At 26.0% G+C, this 20535-nt stretch overlaps 1 protein-coding gene across 2 annotated transcripts in view; it reads left to right on the top strand.

Annotated features, from left to right (window-relative positions):
• Positions 1–20535, top strand: part of LOC127285077 (neurogenic locus Notch protein) — a 54488-nt gene that overhangs the window by 12672 nt on the left and 21281 nt on the right. The window contains exons 1-2 of one of the 2 annotated variants that reach the window (XM_051310885.1): positions 3347–4460; positions 6770–6903. In XM_051310885.1, the coding sequence (XP_051166842.1) occupies positions 4408–4460; positions 6770–6903 (187 nt within the window). In that variant the 5' untranslated portion in view covers positions 3347–4407. Of the gene's footprint in view, positions 1–3346; positions 4461–6769; positions 6904–20535 lie in introns of those variants that run through there. The other variant, XM_051310884.1, reaches the window with a different exon arrangement.

The following is a 20535-nucleotide window of genomic DNA, read 5'->3' as shown; positions in this document are numbered from 1 at the left end:
GTCACAAGCGTAAGGGTTTAAAAAATACTGCTTTAAACTGCCCCTTTCTACCTGAAAATTTTCTACCTATATAGGTAACACTGGTTTATGTTTTTAAAGATCTTTATGATCCTTGATGGGTTTAAATGAAAAAATCTGTAACAAGTGTTCTGGTGTGATACACCTTACTTTTATTTTTATAAAACACAAAATAAAAATTCAAATTATTTCATGTAATGAGGAATTTTTTGTTTTATATAACTTCCACTTTATCTTAAATTTGTATCTTTATTTCGATTAAATATGCACGGAGAAAAATGGAAAGACGAATAAAATAACTTTTTACTACTTTAAAAGTAAAATCTGAATTGTCCGCAGTTTCTGCGCATTTCTGACAATTTTTACTTCAGAAATAGTAAAATTTACTATTTCTGAAACAATTTTTACTATTTCTGAAGTGAAAATTGCTATAGAAATGCGCAGAAACTGCGGACAATTCAGGTTTTACTATTAAAGTAGTAAAAGTTACTTTGTTCGTTTTTCCATTTTTCTCCGTGTGCCTAAAATTAAAACGCGTAAAATAGGGTACGTTCAATAAGAAAATATGTTTCTTCTTTTTCATGTTTCTTACTAACGTATGAAACACTTTCTGGTATTGATTTCTCTTTGTCTCGTTATCGTATCATTTTTCTTCACCTGAAGTATTATTGTTCAAAGTGAGATGTTAAAAGAAACATATTTTTAGTTTTAAGAAGTGTTTTAAAAATCCACTTTAATATATATATATTAGCGAATATTGCTTAAATTTTGAGTTGAAAAGCATTTTCTGCTGTTCAAAAAAAAGGGAAAATTTGTAATTCACATAAGTGAAGAGTAATTATTTAAAAAAAAACAGAATTTTTAAGATTTAAAGGTCACTTTTACCTTTTTCAACAAAATATGGTCACACGAACTAAAAACCACTTTTTACAACAATTACAATAATATTCTTCTTTTAATCGCAAGAAACACAATTTCCAGTCTATTACATATTGCAATTATAATTTACTGTACATTTATGGCTTACAACTTTGCTAGTTATTACCAATTTTTGCAATACGATTAAAAAAAATTTCTGCTATAATGATCGCGTACTTTTAAGACATCAGCAGAAAATGTTTTTCAGATTTCGATATACTCTCGGGACCCATTAAAATAAGCGAATGAAATTTTTGTCATTGATGTAATAAAATCCAGAGTTTTTCTTGTAAAACTAAAAATGTTTTTCTTGATTTCACTGAAAAAATTCTATTCTAAATATCACAGAAAATTAAAAGGCATTAAAATAAGCTGCAACGCTTATTATTTTAATCCAATTTTGCTTATTTTAATACCAAAATGGATTAAAATAAGCCAAATTTTGGTCTTAAAATAAGCAAAATTTGATTAAAATAATAAGCGTTGCAGCTTATTTTAATGCCTTTTAATTTTCTGTGTTAAGAATATCTTCTTGGCGCAATTTAAGTATATTTCCCATATGCATTTTATTCTTAAAGTTAGAAATTCTTAAAATAAGAAACAATTCTTAAATTAAGAAATATTCTACAGATAAAAGAAAAAATTCTTAATTTAAGAAGTGTTTCTTATTTTCAGAATTTACTACTACAGAAATAGTCAATTTTACTATTTTTTGAGTAAAAATTGTCAGAAATGCGCAGAAACTTCGGACAGTTCCCATTTTACTCTGAAAGTAGTAAAAATTACTTTTTCTTTTTTTCCGTGTATAAATTCACGGAAAGGAATAAAGTAATTTTTACTACGTAAAATCTGAACTGTCCGCAGTTTCTGTCAATTTTTACTCCAGAAATAGTAAAATTTCCTCCGAAAATAGTAAATTTTACTATTTCTGAAGTAAAAATTGACAGAAACTGCGGACAGTTTCGATTTTACATAGTAAAAATTACTTTATTCCTTTTTCCATTTTTTTCCGTGTTCTTTTCAATAAAAATTTATTATTTAAGTTATTCAATTGTCTCGTGTTTCCGAATTGCAATAAAACAAATGTTGTCAATTTTTAATATATACACTTAAAAAATTATATTCTAATTTTAAGAATATATCTTCTTGGCCGCGAAATTAAGAATATTTCCCGCATTTATTTTATTCTTATAGTTAGAAATTCTTCAAATAAAAAAATAATTTTTAAATTAAGAAATATTCTACAGATAAAAGAAAAAATTCTTAATTTAAGAAGCGTTTCTTATTTTCAGAATTTCTAACTAAGAATAAAATGTATGGGAAATATTCTTAAATGCGCTAGGGAAATATGTATTCTTAAATTTAGAGGATAATTTTTTCAGTGTAACACAAATTCTATATTATACAAAAAAAATTTCAAAAAATAAATGATCTTCGTTTCAAAGAAATTTTTTATTTAATTTAAAGAAATGTTTCTTTGACTCTATCTCCACAGCACCGAAACTTTTCTAAAAATTTCCTAAAAATTTATTTGAAATGTTCGCAATTAAACATTCCGAACATTTCAAATAAATCTTTAGGAAAGTTTCGCTGCTGTGGGGGTATATCATTGTTAGAATTTCTTTGATTTAATGTACAATTTTCTTTAATTCAATGAAAATTTTATCTGAATCAAAGAAATTTTCTTTTGAAACTAATTGTAAGAAACTTTTTTTGTCCCAAAGAAAATTTTTATGTTTTAATCAAAGAAAACCGAAGAAATTGGTTTCTTTAAATCAAAGAAATCTTTTCTCTGTATATTCAGATTTGAAAGCAGTATAGATACAGATACAGCATATTTTAAAGAACTCTTTCTGAGAATTCAAAAAAAAGTGTTTCTAATAATTGTCGCTTTGATAGAATTTCAATAAAATAAATGCCCTTTTTTCCCCCATCTGTGTTACATAGAGCCCGGAAATGATGATAAAAAATTTTTTTTAAAAAAACTTTAAAATTAGATAAAATTTTGTCAATTTTATGAAATCGAGGAATGTTAGAGAAAAACAAAATCATGGGGTCTAGGGCCCTTAAATCTTTAAAGACAGCACTAAGTTTTAAAAGTATATTGAAGGGGGTATCGCGAGCAAATGGATAAAAGAGAGGCTGTGTGTGCGCGGAGCATTTGAGAATGAAAAAGAGAAGAACCTTACCGAGCGGAAACGATGTAGAACGAACATTACCGAAGAGTCCCGACAAGTTTTGAACCCGTTTAACGCGTTTACTTGTTGGTTTGAACGAATGTATATAAGGGGGGAACAAGAAATATTCTCTCCCAAAGAGAGGGGATTGATTGGGTCTGGAGCCTGCCCGAGGTAAATGGAGCTGCCCTCTGAATAGGATAGAGAGAAAGGTTAGGTTAGTCTCTCTCATACCGTTCAAGTGTAATGTACGTTACTTATCTTGTTCGGCTTAAATTTAATTTAATTATTAAAAATATTTATTTTCTATTTTATATTAAATAAATTGTGCTTAAGAATTGAAAATAGTTGAAGAATTCGTCAGTTTAAAAATTCAAAAAAAAAATAATTTATTTCAAAAAAAATAATTTTCGAAATAAATTTTTATTAATTGTGAATGATTTAAATTTGTTTTAATGATGTTGAGAGTGGTTTTAAATTGTGAATTATTAGTGTTGAGTGCTACTCTCGAGATATGGCAACGCCTCGATTTCTCTCTGTTTTAAAAACTTCTCCATGGATACTTGAATAATTCTGCGTACCAGTTATTTGTAACTTGATGACGACAATGACATAAAAAAAAAATTAAATTAAAAGAAAAAGACATATATATATACAAGTAGCTCCGATCTTTCAAGATTGTTTCAAAATGTATTTTGTTGCTTGTACTCATTTGCGGTCCAAGCAGTGCTAGTGCCAATGACAAGAACCGACAACTGGGAACGAAGTGCGGTAAAAACGTGGGAAAACAGGTTCGGCCAGTGTTCGTCTATAGTCAAATGCAGTGGTAGGATTTGTGGAGGGAGGGTACGCCACCACCAGTTTTCGACATCAATGTGATAGGGACTTGACAATATTTTCTTTTTTTTTTTTTCATAAATTATATTCGTTGTTTTTTTTCTGTTTATTTATTTTTATTTTAAAATAACTGCTTCGGGAAGTTAAAATTATCAAGTGCAATCGCTTTTTTAAATTTTAATTAAAAATTGTATAAACAGTTTTAATGATCCATCAAGTTGTTATTGAACAAATGCAATGGATTTTGAATAGTGAATTTCTAAAAAAAAATCTATATGATTGTTATTAAATTGAGTTCAAAGTTTAAGTTTTTGTCTAATTTATAAGTTCGTGTATTTCTTCAGTATTTGATATAGTTTTTTTTTTTTAAAGAATATGCAGTAAATGTGCAATTTTCTTGAATCTTAGTAAAATATGAAGACTATGTTTTTATCACCTCAAGATAAACAAATTGAAAATGAATCTTCACTACATTTTGTCTGTACTTCCGCTTCTAATAATTGGTGCGAGGTATGTATTTGATGAAAAATAAATAATTGTTGTATTTTTCATTTAAATGTAGCAATGTTCGAAAAATATTCAATTTACACTAAAAGTATCAAATTGATACTGAAAATATCAAATTGATACAAATTTTTAAATCAATTCTATATTTTTTAGTATCAAATTGATACTTTTAAGTTAGTGTATTAATCTGAAAAAGAAGGTCCTTTTTGTGCATTTTCCAAAAAAAATTTAATTTATTATTAATTTGGTTATTTATCTAAAATTTAAGAATAGAATTTTAATTGTTATGAAACACCATACTTCTTGCTTTCATTTAAAACATTCTAAGAAACATTAATATCATAAAAAAATTTAAGCACATAGTAAACAAAATGTTTTTACGCTTTGGTGAATCAAATTTTAGTTATATATAATTTCAATATTACAGGGGGAAAAAAATCTTTATCTGGAACAGCTATATGTTTCTCTAGAATAGCGAAAACTTTTACTGTTTTAGTGAAACATATCGCTGTTTCAGGTAAAGATTTTTTTTCCGTGTATCAAATTAATTTTAAATCCAAATCATACGTATATTGTAAAAAGAATGGTATTAATTTAATACCGACTTTAGGTACGAAATTGTCATTTGGTTCTATTTTGATATCTAAAATCGGTACTGTTTTAGTACTTTCTTTTACAGATTAGTTAGTTAAGGAGTCTTGTAAATTTTTTAAACCTTAAATTAGAAACTTTTTTATAGATTTTTCTTTCTCAAAAGTTTAAAAATATAATAAATGTTTGTTCGATTTTAAAAATTCTTTCGCTTCAGTAAAATTTTCTTTAGAATAAACCGTTAATTTATGTTTTTAAAAATTTGAAAGACTCCATAATGACTTTTTGCTATAAATTAGTTAAAATTTACTAACGATTTATCAAAAAAAAAAAAAAATTATTTTCCTAATTCAACAGTAAAATTCATCTAATTGATAGCAAAAAAAGTCAGCCCATATGGGGTCACACATTTTATTTTTACCTTGTTTGACCCTCCCCCATGTCCACAAACTATTGCGTACATTAGCGCCATTTTTTCTGCTGGTTATCATAAATTTACTGACCCCCCGCTCTCCTCCTTAAAGTGTGACGTAATTTATGGACGACCTCTATTTAAAATTAGTTATTATTATTTTACTAATTCAGATTTAGAGAGTTGAATGAATTCTCTAAATTATTAATATTCTTTTCTCTTAAATGTTGATGAAATTGGCAAATAATGGTAACAGCGTTTTTTGTTCATTTTTCAAATGGTTTATAATAGCATATATCACTGAAAAAATTATCCTCTAAATTTAAGAATACATATTTTCTTGGCGCATTTAAGAATATTTACCATGAACTTTATTTTTATTGTTAGAAATCCTTAAAATAAGAAACGCTTCTTAAATTAAAATTTTTTTTTTCTTTTGTCTGTAGAATATTTCTTAATTTAAAAATTGTTTTTTTATTTGAAGAATTTCTAACTATAAGAATAAAATAAATGCGTGAAATATTCTTAATTTCGCGGCCAAGAAGATATATTCTTAAAATTAGAATATAATTTTTTAAGTGTATACATATATTAAAAATTGACAACATTTGTTTTATTGCAATTCGGAAACACGAGACAATTGAATAACTTTAATAATAAATTTTTATTAAAAAGAATACGGAAAAAAATGGAAAAAGGAATAAAGTAATTTTTACTACCTAAAATCTAAACTGTCCGCAGTTTCCGTCAATTTTGACTCCAAAAATAGTAAAATTTACTATTTTCGGAGGAAATTTTACTATTTCTGGAGTAAAAATTGACAGAAACTGCGGACAGTTCAGATTTTACGTAGTAAAAATTACTTTATTCCTTTCCGTGAATTTATACACGGAAAAAAAGAAAAAGTAATTTTTACTACTTTCAGAGTAAAATGGGAACTGTCCGAAGTTTCTGCGCATTTCTGACAATTTTTACTCCAAAAATAGTAAAATTGACTATTTCTGTAGTAAATTTTACTGTTTCCGTAGTAATTTTTACTATTTCCAGAGTAAATTTTACTATTTTTGGAGTAAAATTTGCCAGAGATGCGCAGAAACTTTGGACAGTTCCCGTTTTACTCCGAAAGTAGTAAGAATTACTTTTTCTTTGTTTTCCGTGTATTAGTTAAAAAAAATAAATGACTCGAGTGTATTTAATTTAAAATGAAATTTGACTTTATTTCGTGATCTAATTTAAAAATAATTTAAAGGACTCTAAAACCACTATAAATTCAGGAATAATATTGATATTTAAAATGTTATTTTTTCAGATGTGTATGCGACAGTGGATATACAGGGCAAAATTGCGAAAACGAATACATACCTTGCGATCCTTCGCCATGTTTGAACGGAGGCTCTTGTCATCTTCTGGAACCCTTTCAGTACGAGTGCATATGCCCAGATGGTAAGTTTCAAATAATATTACTGAATTTCCTATTTCTTCTACATAAATAAGTTTATTTCTTAAACATAAATTTTTATTCCGAACCAGTATTTACACAGAAAATTAAAATTCCATTAAAATAAGCAGCAACGCTTCTTATTTTAATCCAATTTTACTTATTTTAATATACCAAAATTTTGCTTATTTTAATTCATTTTGGTATTAAAATAAGCAAAATTGGATTAAAATAAGAAGCGTTGCATAGCTTATTTTAATGCCTTTTAATTTTCTGTGATATTTATATAGAATAATTACAAATTAAATTGTCAGATTCACACACACCGAAAAAACGTAAATCTAAATTTAAGTATATCTCCTTGGCGTCTATTTAAGGATATTTTATACTTAAATTAAGTATATACTATTCTTAAAATAAGAATATACTTTTAATATTAGAAATATATTATAAGAAAATATACTAATAATATATTTCTAATATTAAGAATATAGACTTATTTTAAGAATAGTATATACTGAATTTAAGTATAAAGTATATCCTTAAATAAGCGCCAAGAAGATATAATTAATAGTTATGTTTTTTCAGTGCATTTATCGTTTTTCTAAACGATATTTTGGAAAAGGAAAAAGAATTTTGAAATTGAAACAGATTTCTATAAATAATAACGCAACCTGTTGTTTCTAGAGCACCTGTTTTGTTTCTCATTTACACGCATTCAAATCTCCGAAAATTACTAACTCCTTTTAACCTATCTTCTAACACGAATTCATCCTTTCGAGAATTTATCTTTCGTATTCAATCTGTTTTTTTTAAAAAGTATTTTTAAGTAATTTTTTTTTAAATTTAAATATATCTGTTATAATTTAGAGAAGGAATGTAAATCTAAAGAGGATCTAAAAGGGTAGAAACATGTTATTTTAAAACATCTTAATCCATTTAAATGGAATAAATAAAAGTATACATAAAATTTTATAAGAATTTTAGAAAAGTAATAATAATTTGATTTATTATTTTTTTATTCAAGTAATAAATACTTAAATTTATTAAGCAATTCTGTAGTAATGTAAAATAACTGATAACGCATATTATATTTAATATTCTGCTCAGACTATAACCTGAACTATTAAGAAAGTCTCGAATTCAGACAAATAATCGTTGATGACACATTGGTTTGGTATTTGTCTGTCCGCACTTAAAGATAAGTTTCTTTTTTTTTTTTTTTTTTTTGCTGAAATTTGTTTCTTTTTTTGAAGATTTGAAATATGAAATATTCCGTAGATATTTTTTTTCTTTAAATTAAGCAATGGAACATTTTTTAATGTTAGTTTATTGAACCCTAAAGAAAATTTAGAGTTATTATAAAATTGCTGTTTGCCTATTTTGAAAGAATAAGATATTTTTTTTATTTTAACTGAGTTTATATGACTAAATTTACATAAAAAAAAATTTACTATTTGCTTTCCTCTATTTACGATTTTTATAACTTTTACTAACTTCACTGAAACCAAAAAAAAAAATTTTAATACGAAATTTAATATTAAATTTTTTTTTACTATTTTTTAAACATACAGATATTTTATAAAACTTATTTAAATTAGGTTTAAAATAAAAAAAATTACTTTCAAGATATATACATATTTTCTTCTTTTTTATTATGAATAAAAGTGGTTTTAAACGTAAATATATCTGGTTCTATTAGCCTAATTGAAAGAAGATTTTTTTTCTAATTAAAAGTTATTAAATTTTCTATTAACCCGCCTATGCAATAGTTTTCAATCTGATTATCGGCTTTATGAATAGTATCGAATTTCACTTTAAAGTTAATTGAGGATCCAGATCATAGCAGATTAAAGAACCTGTTATAATTATTAAAAAAAAAAAAATTCCGAATTATTAGCTCTTTAACTAAATGAAAATTTTTGAATTTTATTTTTATGCAGAATATAAGCTCTAAAATTAATTTATTAGAATTTTCATTTACAGAATAATTACATATAATTTAATTTTAGCCAAATTTTCATTATTATTATTATAAGAAATCACATTTAACCGAATTTTTATTTTTTTCCAAATGAAATTTTCATTTACAGAATTTTTATTTGTTCGAATAAATGTCTGATAGAATAATTTTGGCGCTTATTTTAAAATTCACCAATCATAATTTTGTTGATAATTTCTGATTGATTAATTTTAAAATAAGCGCGAAAAATTTTCTGCCAGACATTTATTTCAAAAAGTTCTGTTAAATAAAAAGTCGGCTAAATTTAAATTCTAGATAACGAAATTCTGTCAAATGTAAATTCTACTAATTGAGTTTTGGAGCTTATTTTTTCGCCTCAAAAAATATAAATGTACTTATCAGAAAAATGATATTCGAAAAATTCCGAAGTTAATTTTAAACCCAATAAAGTTTAGAAAATATTCAATTCTTTAATTTTTCTATATATAGTTAAAGTTGATTTAATACGATTAACGCGCTACTGAAAAAATTATATTCTAAAAAGAATATCTTTTTGGCGCCTATTTAAGAATACTTCCCATGCATTTTATTCTTACAGTTAGAAGTTCTTAAAATAGAAACCACTTCTTAAATTAAGAAATATTTTACAGGCAAGATGAAAAAAAATCTTAATTCAAGAAGTGTTTCTTATTTTTAAGAATTTCTAACTGTAAGAATAAAATGCATGGAAAATATTCTTAAATGCGCCAAGAAGATATACGTATCCTTAAATTTAGAGGATAATTTTTTTTTAGTGACTATATTGAACTAATTCGAACTTTGAAACAATTACATCTATATTGTGTAGAAAAATTTAAGAGTAGAGAAGAGTAAGTAAGATAGGGGATTAAATCAGAGATATCTACTGAACCCGATCTTTAACCTGCTGATGGCTGTCTTTGAGATGAAATTAGTAAGGACAGGAAAAGGTGATATTCAGAAAGGGAAGGATGTACTTGCAAGTTTATACGGACTTAGGGGCCATATTTAAATTACGTAACGCTTCATTAGGGTCAAGCTATTTGTTACACACAGTAAAAAAATGGCGCTAATGTCTAGGATTCAAATTTCCAAAAAAGAGCACTTAATTTAAGTATCGCCCCTTAGGGCCAGTTTCACCAACTTCGGTTAAAAGTTAATCAGCGATTAAAGCCAATTTAATCGGTTAAATTAGCTTTAATCGCTGATTAACTTTTTAACCGGAGTTGGTGAAACTTGGCCTCTTAATGATTGATGACGAGAGAGGGATAAGATTGTTATTGAGTGAATTTGAAACCTATAGGAGAAAAATATTTGTTGTGAGTCTGCAAAAGATGAAGGTATTATGATTTAGAGAGAGAAGAAAGAGAAGAAAGAGGAAGTGCGGAAGTTAAATGGTAGAGAGGTAGAGGAAGTGGATGAATTCTCCATTGCAGAAATTTTCCTATTTAGCCCCATTCAAAGTAAAGCTGTGAAATGATCCTTGCCAGTTTTTCCACAAGTTCGGAATTCCCCAAAATGGTTTTGCCATACGTGCAATATAACCTATAAAATTAAACACCAGGATTGGTTTTTGTCAGTTTTTCAATAATTCTCAACATTGAGGAGAAATTGGGTTTTTCCATTTTTACCACGTGTTGACGAAATTGCAACAACTCAAAATTTCTTTCTATATACATTTAATTTTATTTCATTTCATTTAGTCATTAACGGATTTTAATTTAATATATATATATGAATTTAGGTAATGAGTCAAATCACCTTTTTTCATTATCCTTCATTTGTTTTTTTTTAATTTTCAAAAATACATACTATAAATCTTTGCGTCTAGCTTAAAAATCGGGTCTATCTTTGAGAAAACTCACTTTTTAAATTTAATTCTAACTTTTTTGTTACTTCCGTTATAGGTACGTTATTTTTGAGAACATATTTGAAAAATTTGAGAAAAAGTGCACAGCATAACATTTTATTCATTAAGTACAATAAAAAAATATTCCAAAAAATACACCGCCTTTGATGACGTTAAATTTCAAAAAATCATAACTTCCTTCATTTTTATCGAATAAAAAAATAGATATTTTCTTATTTTTCATATAGAATTCGAAAAAAAAATTTTTTGAATGAAAATTTCCCGTGGAATAACCCATTACAATTTTTTACATTCTAATCCCACTTGGAAAGATTCCCCGGAAAGTGCCCCCTGGAGGTTCTATCAGAATTCCGCCGGAACTTCCTTACGTAATTCCGTCCGAATTCCATCGGAGTTCCAAAGAATTTCCGATGGGATTCTGACGGAATTTTGACTCTAAAAATTTTGAAAAAATTAATCGGAATTGCCCCCTGGAGGTTCTATCAGAATTCCGCAGGAACTTCCAACGTAATTCCGTCGGAATTCCATCGGAGTTCCAAAGAATTTCCGATGGGATTCCGACGGAATTAGAACTGAAATTTTTTTTATGGATTCATAATCTTTAGTAACCAAGGTATTTATTTATGCAAAAGAAAATTAATTTTGGCATGGAGAAAGTGAAAAAAAAATTATTCTTTATAATTAAAAACCGGAAAATTACGTTGTAATATCATACTTGAATTTTTCATAATTCATGTAATGAAATTACCCAAAAGTATATCGAATCACAGTAAGTTTAGACATTTTTTTTTAGATTACACTTTCATTGAATTTTCAATCGTTGTACCGTTGCAATTTTATGTCAATCGTTGTTCCCTTGAATAAATATGGTTAAAGTTACATAAGGATTGATCAATTAAATTTCCTTAAATTTAGTAATATTCATAGATCGTTTCTATTAAAGTTTTAATGCATGCATTAAAATTATGTCATTTGTTTCACGTTTGTGAAGTTGGCGACAATTTGTTACATATGTTACTTCATTTAGGTAACACGTAGAAAATCTCCGAGTTTTTTTTTACACTTACCCATCTTTGCCTGCAATCATTCAGAGATGGGTAGTAACTATTTTTTTTCTCAATTTAAATAAATTTACAGTAAAACGTCCAAAATGTTAAAATTTGTTACATATATGTTACTTCATGTAGGTAACACGTAGCAAATCTCGAATTTGTTACACTTACCCATCTCTGCCTGCAACCATTCAGAGATGGGTAGTAACTATTTTTTTTTCTCAATTTGAATAAATTTACAGTAAAACGTCCAAAATGTGACACATTCAATTTGCGAAAAAAATAGTTACTACCCAACTCTGAATGGTTGCAGGTTTGTCATAAGAAGAGAGAAAGAGAGAGGGAGAGGCGATACCGAATTATTTATTAAAGATTAGAAAGGAAAAGAAAAGGCATATAGGGTGTTGAGATTCAGAATAAGAAAGAGAGGGAGTGAGTTGGTGTAAATATTGGATAAACGATCAAGAAAGATTATGTAGGGTGTGTATAGGCATGAGACTGAGAATTGGGAACATGTATTTGAAAGGCGTGGAAGGGGAGGGGTTGGATGAAGAGGGAGAGAGAGAGTATGCGGGTTTTTTTGAGTGAAAATGGACAGGGTGAAAGGTGGATAGTAGAACTGGTAGATATGTTCACAAAATAGAAAATGTTTAGTTAAATATGTAATGTGAGAATAATAATAGCAAATGGTAACATTATTTTGATGATGCCAAGATTAAGGAAGTGAACAGGAAACGGAAGTTAGGGCACTTGGTGGATTTAAGTTTCTTGTCTTCTTTATTTTTTAAATTCTGCCTCAAGTTAAGGAATTACAAATCCTTTTTTATAATTTTCAAATTATTATTATTTTATTATTATTATTATTATTTTCATTATTATTATTATTAAATTAAAAATAGCTTCGGGAACAATGCGAAACTTAAAATGTGAGTGAATTTTCGTTCAGAAAAAGTCTAGTACTACCGAATTTTGAAAAAAAAAAAACAGAATTATTTCAAAAAATATTAGATTTTTAACTTTTTTGATCTGTTATGACAAAATGTATAAAGTCTTGATAAAATTTACTTTTCACAGGCGCGTTGAAATTTAATATCCTGTAAACCCCGCAGAAAAAAATATTCTTCTTTTTTGGGCCTCTTTTATTCTTGCGCAAAAATCCGTATGAAACAAAAGAACCTGATCTTTGCCACACACTGTCACAATGAAGAAGCCCGATTTCATCCTGATTTAAGTTATGGGTTCCCTATATATTTAATCTGCACCCATAGAAAAAAATATTTTTTATCTCAGTTGGAAATAAATTTAAAATAAATTTTTCTTGGTTCAAAATAAAAATTTTATTTGCAATAAATTGAATTTTATTTGTATTAAAGAAAATTAAAAAAAATATATTTATCTCTAAGATAAATATATTATTATTATTTTTATTATTATTACTTTTATTATTATTATTATTATTATTATTATTACTATTATTATTATTATTATTATTATTATTTAACTCGATATATTTGCGTTAAAAATAAAAAAATTTCTTTGGATGAATATTGGGGCCAGATTGTCAATTTATGCATGGGTTACTTTAATGGAGCAATAAAGCAAAAAAAGTTTGAAACCTTTCTGTAAAGAATTCTTTGGAAGAATATTTTTTTTTTTTTTTATTGTTTCGTTATAAGTATACTGTTTTGCATAATTTGCACTTTGCCTCAGATATATGTGTTATTATTTTCAATAGAGATAACGTGCTTGCACATTTTTATTTTAAAATAATTTCAAAAAAAATTATTACAATAATTTTTTTTATTTTTTAAAAAAAAATATACATACATATATCTTAGAGGGGTTCAAGTATTTATGGGAAAATTCAAAAAAAACGTAGAATATTTATTATGAATGAATTTTGTCTTTAAAAATTTATGATAAAGTGAAAAATAATTTTATTTACAAAAATAACTTGAAAAATTTAGTAGTTAAAATTTTTTTGTTTAAAAAATTAATATTTCCGCTTAAAAAAATTCGATTTTGGCGCGAATTTTAAAATTCATTTTCTTTTGATAATTACTGATTGGTTATTTTTAAAATTCGCGCCAAAATTGCTCTCTTTGAATGAATGAAAATTTGAAATTTTAAGAATTCGAAGAAATGAAGATTCGGAAAAGAGGAAAACTATAATTCTTTCGCAATTGAATTATTTTTAATAATTTTAATATATTTCTTTTAAAATTAAATTATTTAAAAAAGTTTCAAAAAAGAATTTTAAAAATTGAATTGTTAGCAGAAATTTAAAAAAAAAACAGTTAAATTTGTCGGAAAAAAAAAATTTATCTGCAACAGCTATATGTTTTTCTAGAATAGGGAAAACTTTCGCTGATTTAGTAAAACATATCGTTTCAGTGAAACTTATCGCTGTTTCAGGTGAAGATTTATTTTCGTATAAAAAATTTATTTCTTTAAAATTTAATAACAGTTCTTTAAATTAAAATATTAACTAATTAGAATTAAAAATAAAAAAAATTGGCCTTTTTTTACACCTTAAGGGCATGTATTTTGTTATATTTGCTATATAAAGTAAATGTATACGTAAGCAATTTCTTTTTACATTGAAATAGCGGAATTGTATGGAGTTTTCCGTAAAAATTGATGATTTCAATAAGAAATAATAAATAATTTTTCGAAAATAATATTTAAATATTTTAGCATATTTGATTTTACAATATAATTCATTAGTGCATTGCAAAAGAGAAGCCGTCCTTGCGATTATATTGCTTTTAAGCAAATAATTTTGCTTTATGCACCCTCGTGGTATGGTCGTGACCACCCGGTGCTTTCAGTGGGTTTAAGTGGGGACTCGAGAGTCTGCGTTAACCTTCTCTTTGCTTTGACGGCCCCAACAAATGGCGGCTCTCATTTTAACAGGGATTCACATTTATCCTTTACAAAAAAAAACTAATGTCTTATATGGCATTACTTTTCTATTCCCCCATAAATTGATTCAAATTCCAAAAATTAGATATCTTTTTTTAAAATTTCAAATATTTTTTTCCAAATTGAGTTTTTCTAATCATCCGGAAAATTGTTCCAAAGTATTAAGGGGTCTATTCAGTTAGGAATAAATCTATTTTAGGGGGTTTAAAAAGAATGAAAAATTTTATCAATGGCTCCCTTAAAATATATTTTTTTTTTATTGTTAATGAAGATATAAAAAAAATATAAATATTAAAATAATAGTTTTTGATTGTAAAAAAAACGCTTTGGATGAATATTTTTTTTGAAAAAAAAATAATTTTAATTTAAAATATAATTGAATTATATTGAATTTGTGAAAGCAGGAAGTAGTATTAATACAATTGTATATAAAAAAAGTGACTCCTCAAGTTGAGAGTCAATGGTTTGCCGTAGTCCATGGCATGAGAATTTTCCCACACTCCCCACCATAGCAGGACTCAGTCAGGACGCACACCCGCTCTAGCGACGTTGCCACGCCTCTGCTATGGCAGAGAGAAACACTGCATTGCTGTTTTATGTACAAGTATTCTGCCTATAGCCCTATATGACGCAGAAAGTTTATCCAGTTTATCGCACCATCCTACTACACAGGCCTTTCTTAACTACCTCATAGCGTATATATATATAAAATAATTCACTGTATTTTGATAAATTTTTCTTCTAAATTTTTAGGAAAAAATTCTCCATTTCTAGTTTTAGATTTATTACAAAATCGAAATTTAATTTTTACAATTTTCTTTGTTTAGAAATTTCATAAAAAAAATTAAAACCAAAAGTTGAAAATTTTGAAAGTTTTAGCAAATTTTAAAAGCTACTTATAAACTCTACACAGAAAATTAAAAGGCATTAAAATAAGCTGCAATGCTTATTATTTTAATCCATTTTGATATTAAAATAAGCAAAATTGGATTAAAATAATAAGCTTATTTTAATGCCTTTTAATTTTCTGTTTACAGGAAAATCTTGTTTTGACTTTTGGTTTAAATTTATTTTTCATTCGCACCATGAATATTAAGTTCTATAATTGGACAGAAACCATTCACTAATTACGTAATACGTTGAGGGAGTATATGAGCATTAAAAAAAAGTGGTTGAAAATATGTTATTACGTCAGTTGTGAACGCTCTTTTTAGAAGTTTTTCCGGCCCCACCTTCAGTTAGTGTCACAGCATCACTTTTAAACGGGGTCACAGCCCTCAGAATTCTCCCCCCCCCCCCATCAAAGACAAAGCTCTCTTGAAAACCCTCTTTTGGTATATATATATATATATATATATTCACGGAATCAGAAAATAATAGATTTTATCATTCAAAAGTTTCTACACATATGTTTCTATAGAAACATAAAAATTCTGACTACAACTAGAATTATTATTTTTTCTCTCTGAATCTGAATCAGCTAGAAATTTATCACACTCTTCATAATAAAAATTATTCTAAGTAGATGTAACTTGAGGATATTCTCATCTGACAGATAATTTTACAATGTAAAAGTAGTATTTACTACTTTACATATTGTAATATAAGATAATATTTTATCTTTTTAAATTCTTATTTTTCAATTTAACGAAAATATTAAAAATAATTGAACTGAAAAGAGTATTAAGATTACAAAATTACTCTCTAAATCTGAATTAGTAGTTTTCTACTAATGAAAGAGTGCATATTCGTTTACCAATTGAATTAGTAACAGTTTTGACTAATTTTTAGTTAAAAAACTACTAATTGCTGGTAGGAAACTACTAATTCATGGAGTAAGTCGTATCTTTTACTATTTCAAATTAGTAAGCCGATTTACTCCATGAATTAGTAGCTTTCTACTAGCAATTAGTAGTTTTTACTACAAATTAGTCAAAACTGTTACTAATTCAATTGTTAAACGAATACGAATTCATTAGTAGAAAACTACTAATTCAGATTTAGAGAGTATTAATTCTATTTTAGAAAATGTCGTCGTATCACTTAAAAGTAGTAAAATCTACTTTGAATTAATCTTAATTATTTTCAATGACAAAATAATTTTTACTCACCCAGAGAAAAGATTTCTTTGATTTAATGAAACCAATTGCTTTTACTTGTTTTCTTTCATTACAAACACGAAAAATTAAAAGGCATTAAAATAAGCTGCAACGCTTATTATTTTAATCCAATTTTGCTTATTTTAATCCATTAAGGTATTAAAATAAGCAAAATTGGATTAAAATAATAAGCGTTGCAGCTTATTTTAATACCTTATAATTTCCTGTGATTTAAAATTTTCTTTGAAACAAAAAAAGCTTCTTAGTTGCAAAGAAAATTTTCTTTGAATTAAAAAAATTCTAAAAGTGATATAGTAAGAAAACCTGAAAAAAGATAATAATAATAATTCAAGTAATTCGAAAATTTGGTAGTCGGAAAATATCCGGAAAATTTTACAGACACCCTGAAATATTTAAACTATTAACGTAAATAGGGTTAGGACTTACTGAAAAAATTCCTTTTATTACTTTCCAGTCAACTACCCAACGGTAGTTGAATTTCTCAGCTTCATTTTTTTCATTGCATCAGCTTATATTTTCCCTGTATAATGCTTCCTGCAAATTTTGCACGTGGTTAAAAAATTTCCTTTTTCGGTACACAAAAATAAATACAATTATTTAAAATTTTCAATTAGCATAATCTTTGTTCAAATTTTTATTTGCACCAATTTTCATGAGAATTCTTAAAATGATGAATTATCTATAAATTCCAAATAACAGGAAGAAAAGATTTCAGTACGAATTTAAAAAATTGTCATTGTGATAAAAATTTTTAAATTAGATTTTTTTAGAGCATCTATATTTTTCATCCCCTAAGTTGTATAATAGATATATATATATTAAGTGAGAGGCAATGTTGCCGTATTATGTAAATTTTGTCCATAAATTTTAAATTAAAGTTTTAAACTCTCAATTGAATGTTAAATTAAAATATGTCGTGGATTATTACCATTAAATTACAAATGCAAAAAAATTAAACGAATCATGAGCGGTTGGTCGCATAATGAGCACACAAAGAAATAACCTCAGCAGCACACGATAGCTGCAGTAAAATATAAATACCATTTCGAGATTTATGCAAAAACATATATTAAAATCAATTTAATCTAGTTTATTTTCAGTTTAAGATTCAGAGATTCGAAAAAAAATTCACTAAATAAGAAATTTTAAATTCGATTTTGTTACATTTTTGTGTTTTCTGCTATACATAAACGAACTTAGATATAATTTAAAGAAAATTTAACCTTTCGATCTCAAATTGTTGACAATATTTAAGTATTTAATTATGTGAGTTATAGAATCTTTTATTTTATCTTAAATTAAAGTATATAAACTTTCGGCTACAACATCTGAGATCAACTCTCGGCACACCTTGACCTATTCAGAGATTGTAGTCGATAGAACGGCTACCAATGATCTTCACAATGATGGTGCATCTATTAGTTTAATCTTTAATTTAAGCTAAAATTGAAGGTTCAATCTGCTATGGTTTTCTAAGCTAGTGTTTTAAGGTAAAAGAACCTGTTGTGAAACAACTTTCTAAGTATGAAAAATAAAACCTTAAATGCATATAATTTAAAATAGCAAAGTAAACTAAATATATATATATATATTGATTTTATATACATTAAAGTTGTGTATAAGTTGCAAAATTTAAGAAACAATTTAACAAAACTTAAAAAAATATTTTTTCCTTTTTTTTATATCTTGCCATGGAAAAAAAATTTTTACTTGAAACAGCGATAAGTTTCACTGGGACAGCGATATGTTTTTACTAAAATAGCGAAAGTTTTCGCTATTTTAGAGAAACATATCGCTGTTTTAGATAACGATTTTCTACCGCGTGGTGAAGGCTAATAATCTATCAAAGTTTTTAAATTTATCCAATTTTTATAAACAAATAGTTTATTTTGCTCTTTGAAAGATTTTCTACAATTCTGTTCGTTGAATTTGTTTAAAAGTTAATAAACAAATGAAATTTCCATTTTTGTATTAAAAAAAAACCGTTATTTAAAAAAAAAATTAGAATTGTAGAGAATTTTCCAAAGAGAAAAATGAGTCATTGTTTATGAAAATTGGATAAAAATTAGAAATGTTTACTAACTTTTAAGAAAAAACACTTTTAATTCAAAATAGTACAACTGGGGTACAAAAGTACCCCATAGAAAATTCAAATTACGGCCCTGGTTCAGTAAACTTAACTGTCATGGCGGCACTCTAACCGTAATTAAGTTTAATCGAACTAATAATTTTTTTAGTTCTGTTAAAAAAATATTTTTTAGTTTGAGGTTATGTTAATAGGTTGAACCTACTTAAATTATTTTTTTTTATTTCAACGTAATTTTGTCCAAAAAGTGTAGTAACTAAGTTTTTTAAGGTTATGTGATTGTTGTGATTTCACATGTAAATATTCTCCGCAGGTTTTCTCGCAAAATATTTGATAGATTGAGTTAAAATTTAATAGAGAATTCAAAAATACTATAAGGATTCTTTGTCATGTACCAAAGTCTATTAATATTTTGTAAAAAAATAAATAAATTTAAAATTAATTTTTATTAAATTTTTGTTTATGTTAAAAACTATTTTTGAATTTTTGAGGTTATGTCAGAGCCTTCATCCTTTTTAATAGAATTATTTGACTTAACAAACATCCGTTAAAATCATTGCGGGTTTAAAAATTACAGTAATTATTATAATTTCTGCTAAAATGGCTCTACCGGATATGTTTATTATGTTAAATAATAATAATTAGGAAAAATCAATTTTTAAATTAATAAATAACAATTGATATAAATAAAAATTTATATGATAATTATAGTAAACAAATATTGCTGTAAAAATTATAGGAAATAATTATTAAGCGGCAATTAGAGGTTACGACAAATGGAGATTCAAATGTAATTAAAATTCTAGAAAACGGTTATTCGAGGAATTGATTTGTAGTTTTAATTTTTTTTAAATATTTCATTCAGTATTCACAACCCCCAACTAAATTTAATGGAAAGTATTTTTTTTTTCTTTTGTAATACTGTTATACGTAATCAAATTATTTATAACATGTGATATAGAAACTTCATGAGGAGAAATTTCATTAAAAGAATCGACAATTTAAACATGTCTAACAAGACGTGAGAAAGTAACACGCAGTACAGTATCACGATATATAGTGGGAAAAATTTGTCAACATCCATTCTATCCTACACTCTAAAAGATCTCATGCTCAGAGAAAAGAGTTAACTTTAGATTTATTTTCCTTTTTTCTTATTATTTATTTTTTAATAATTATTTTAATACTAGCAAAATTAAACGCGTGCAAGCGCGCCAAATTCAGTATTTAATTGTTTGTTATAAAGAAATTAAAGATTAATATTATCAATAATAATTTAATTTATTAGAATATTATTACATATTAAATGATAATAATGAAAATTATATGTTTACAGGCCTCGGATTATACGACTTTTTCCGACTTTTTTCAAAAATACGACTTTTATCGACTTCTTTTAATAAAATGCGACATTTTTTTTTTACATTTGAAAAAAATGTAAATAAAATACATTTTTTTTAGTATAAAATGTAGATCTTCTTCAGATCTTCTTCAATTCAATTATTTAACAAATTTTGAACTAAAATGATTCTTCACTAAATTAATTATTTTTAATAATTTTAATGAAATACATCACAAATTCAATTATATCAAAATTATTTTT

Source organism: Leptopilina boulardi, unplaced genomic scaffold (assembly GCF_019393585.1).
Source record: "Leptopilina boulardi isolate dan_hultmark-lab unplaced genomic scaffold, ZJU_Lbou_2.1 LbouV2_330, whole genome shotgun sequence".
Taxonomy (NCBI): Eukaryota; Metazoa; Arthropoda; class Insecta; order Hymenoptera; family Figitidae; genus Leptopilina; species Leptopilina boulardi.
This window is presented reverse-complemented; position numbering and strand designations above follow the sequence as displayed.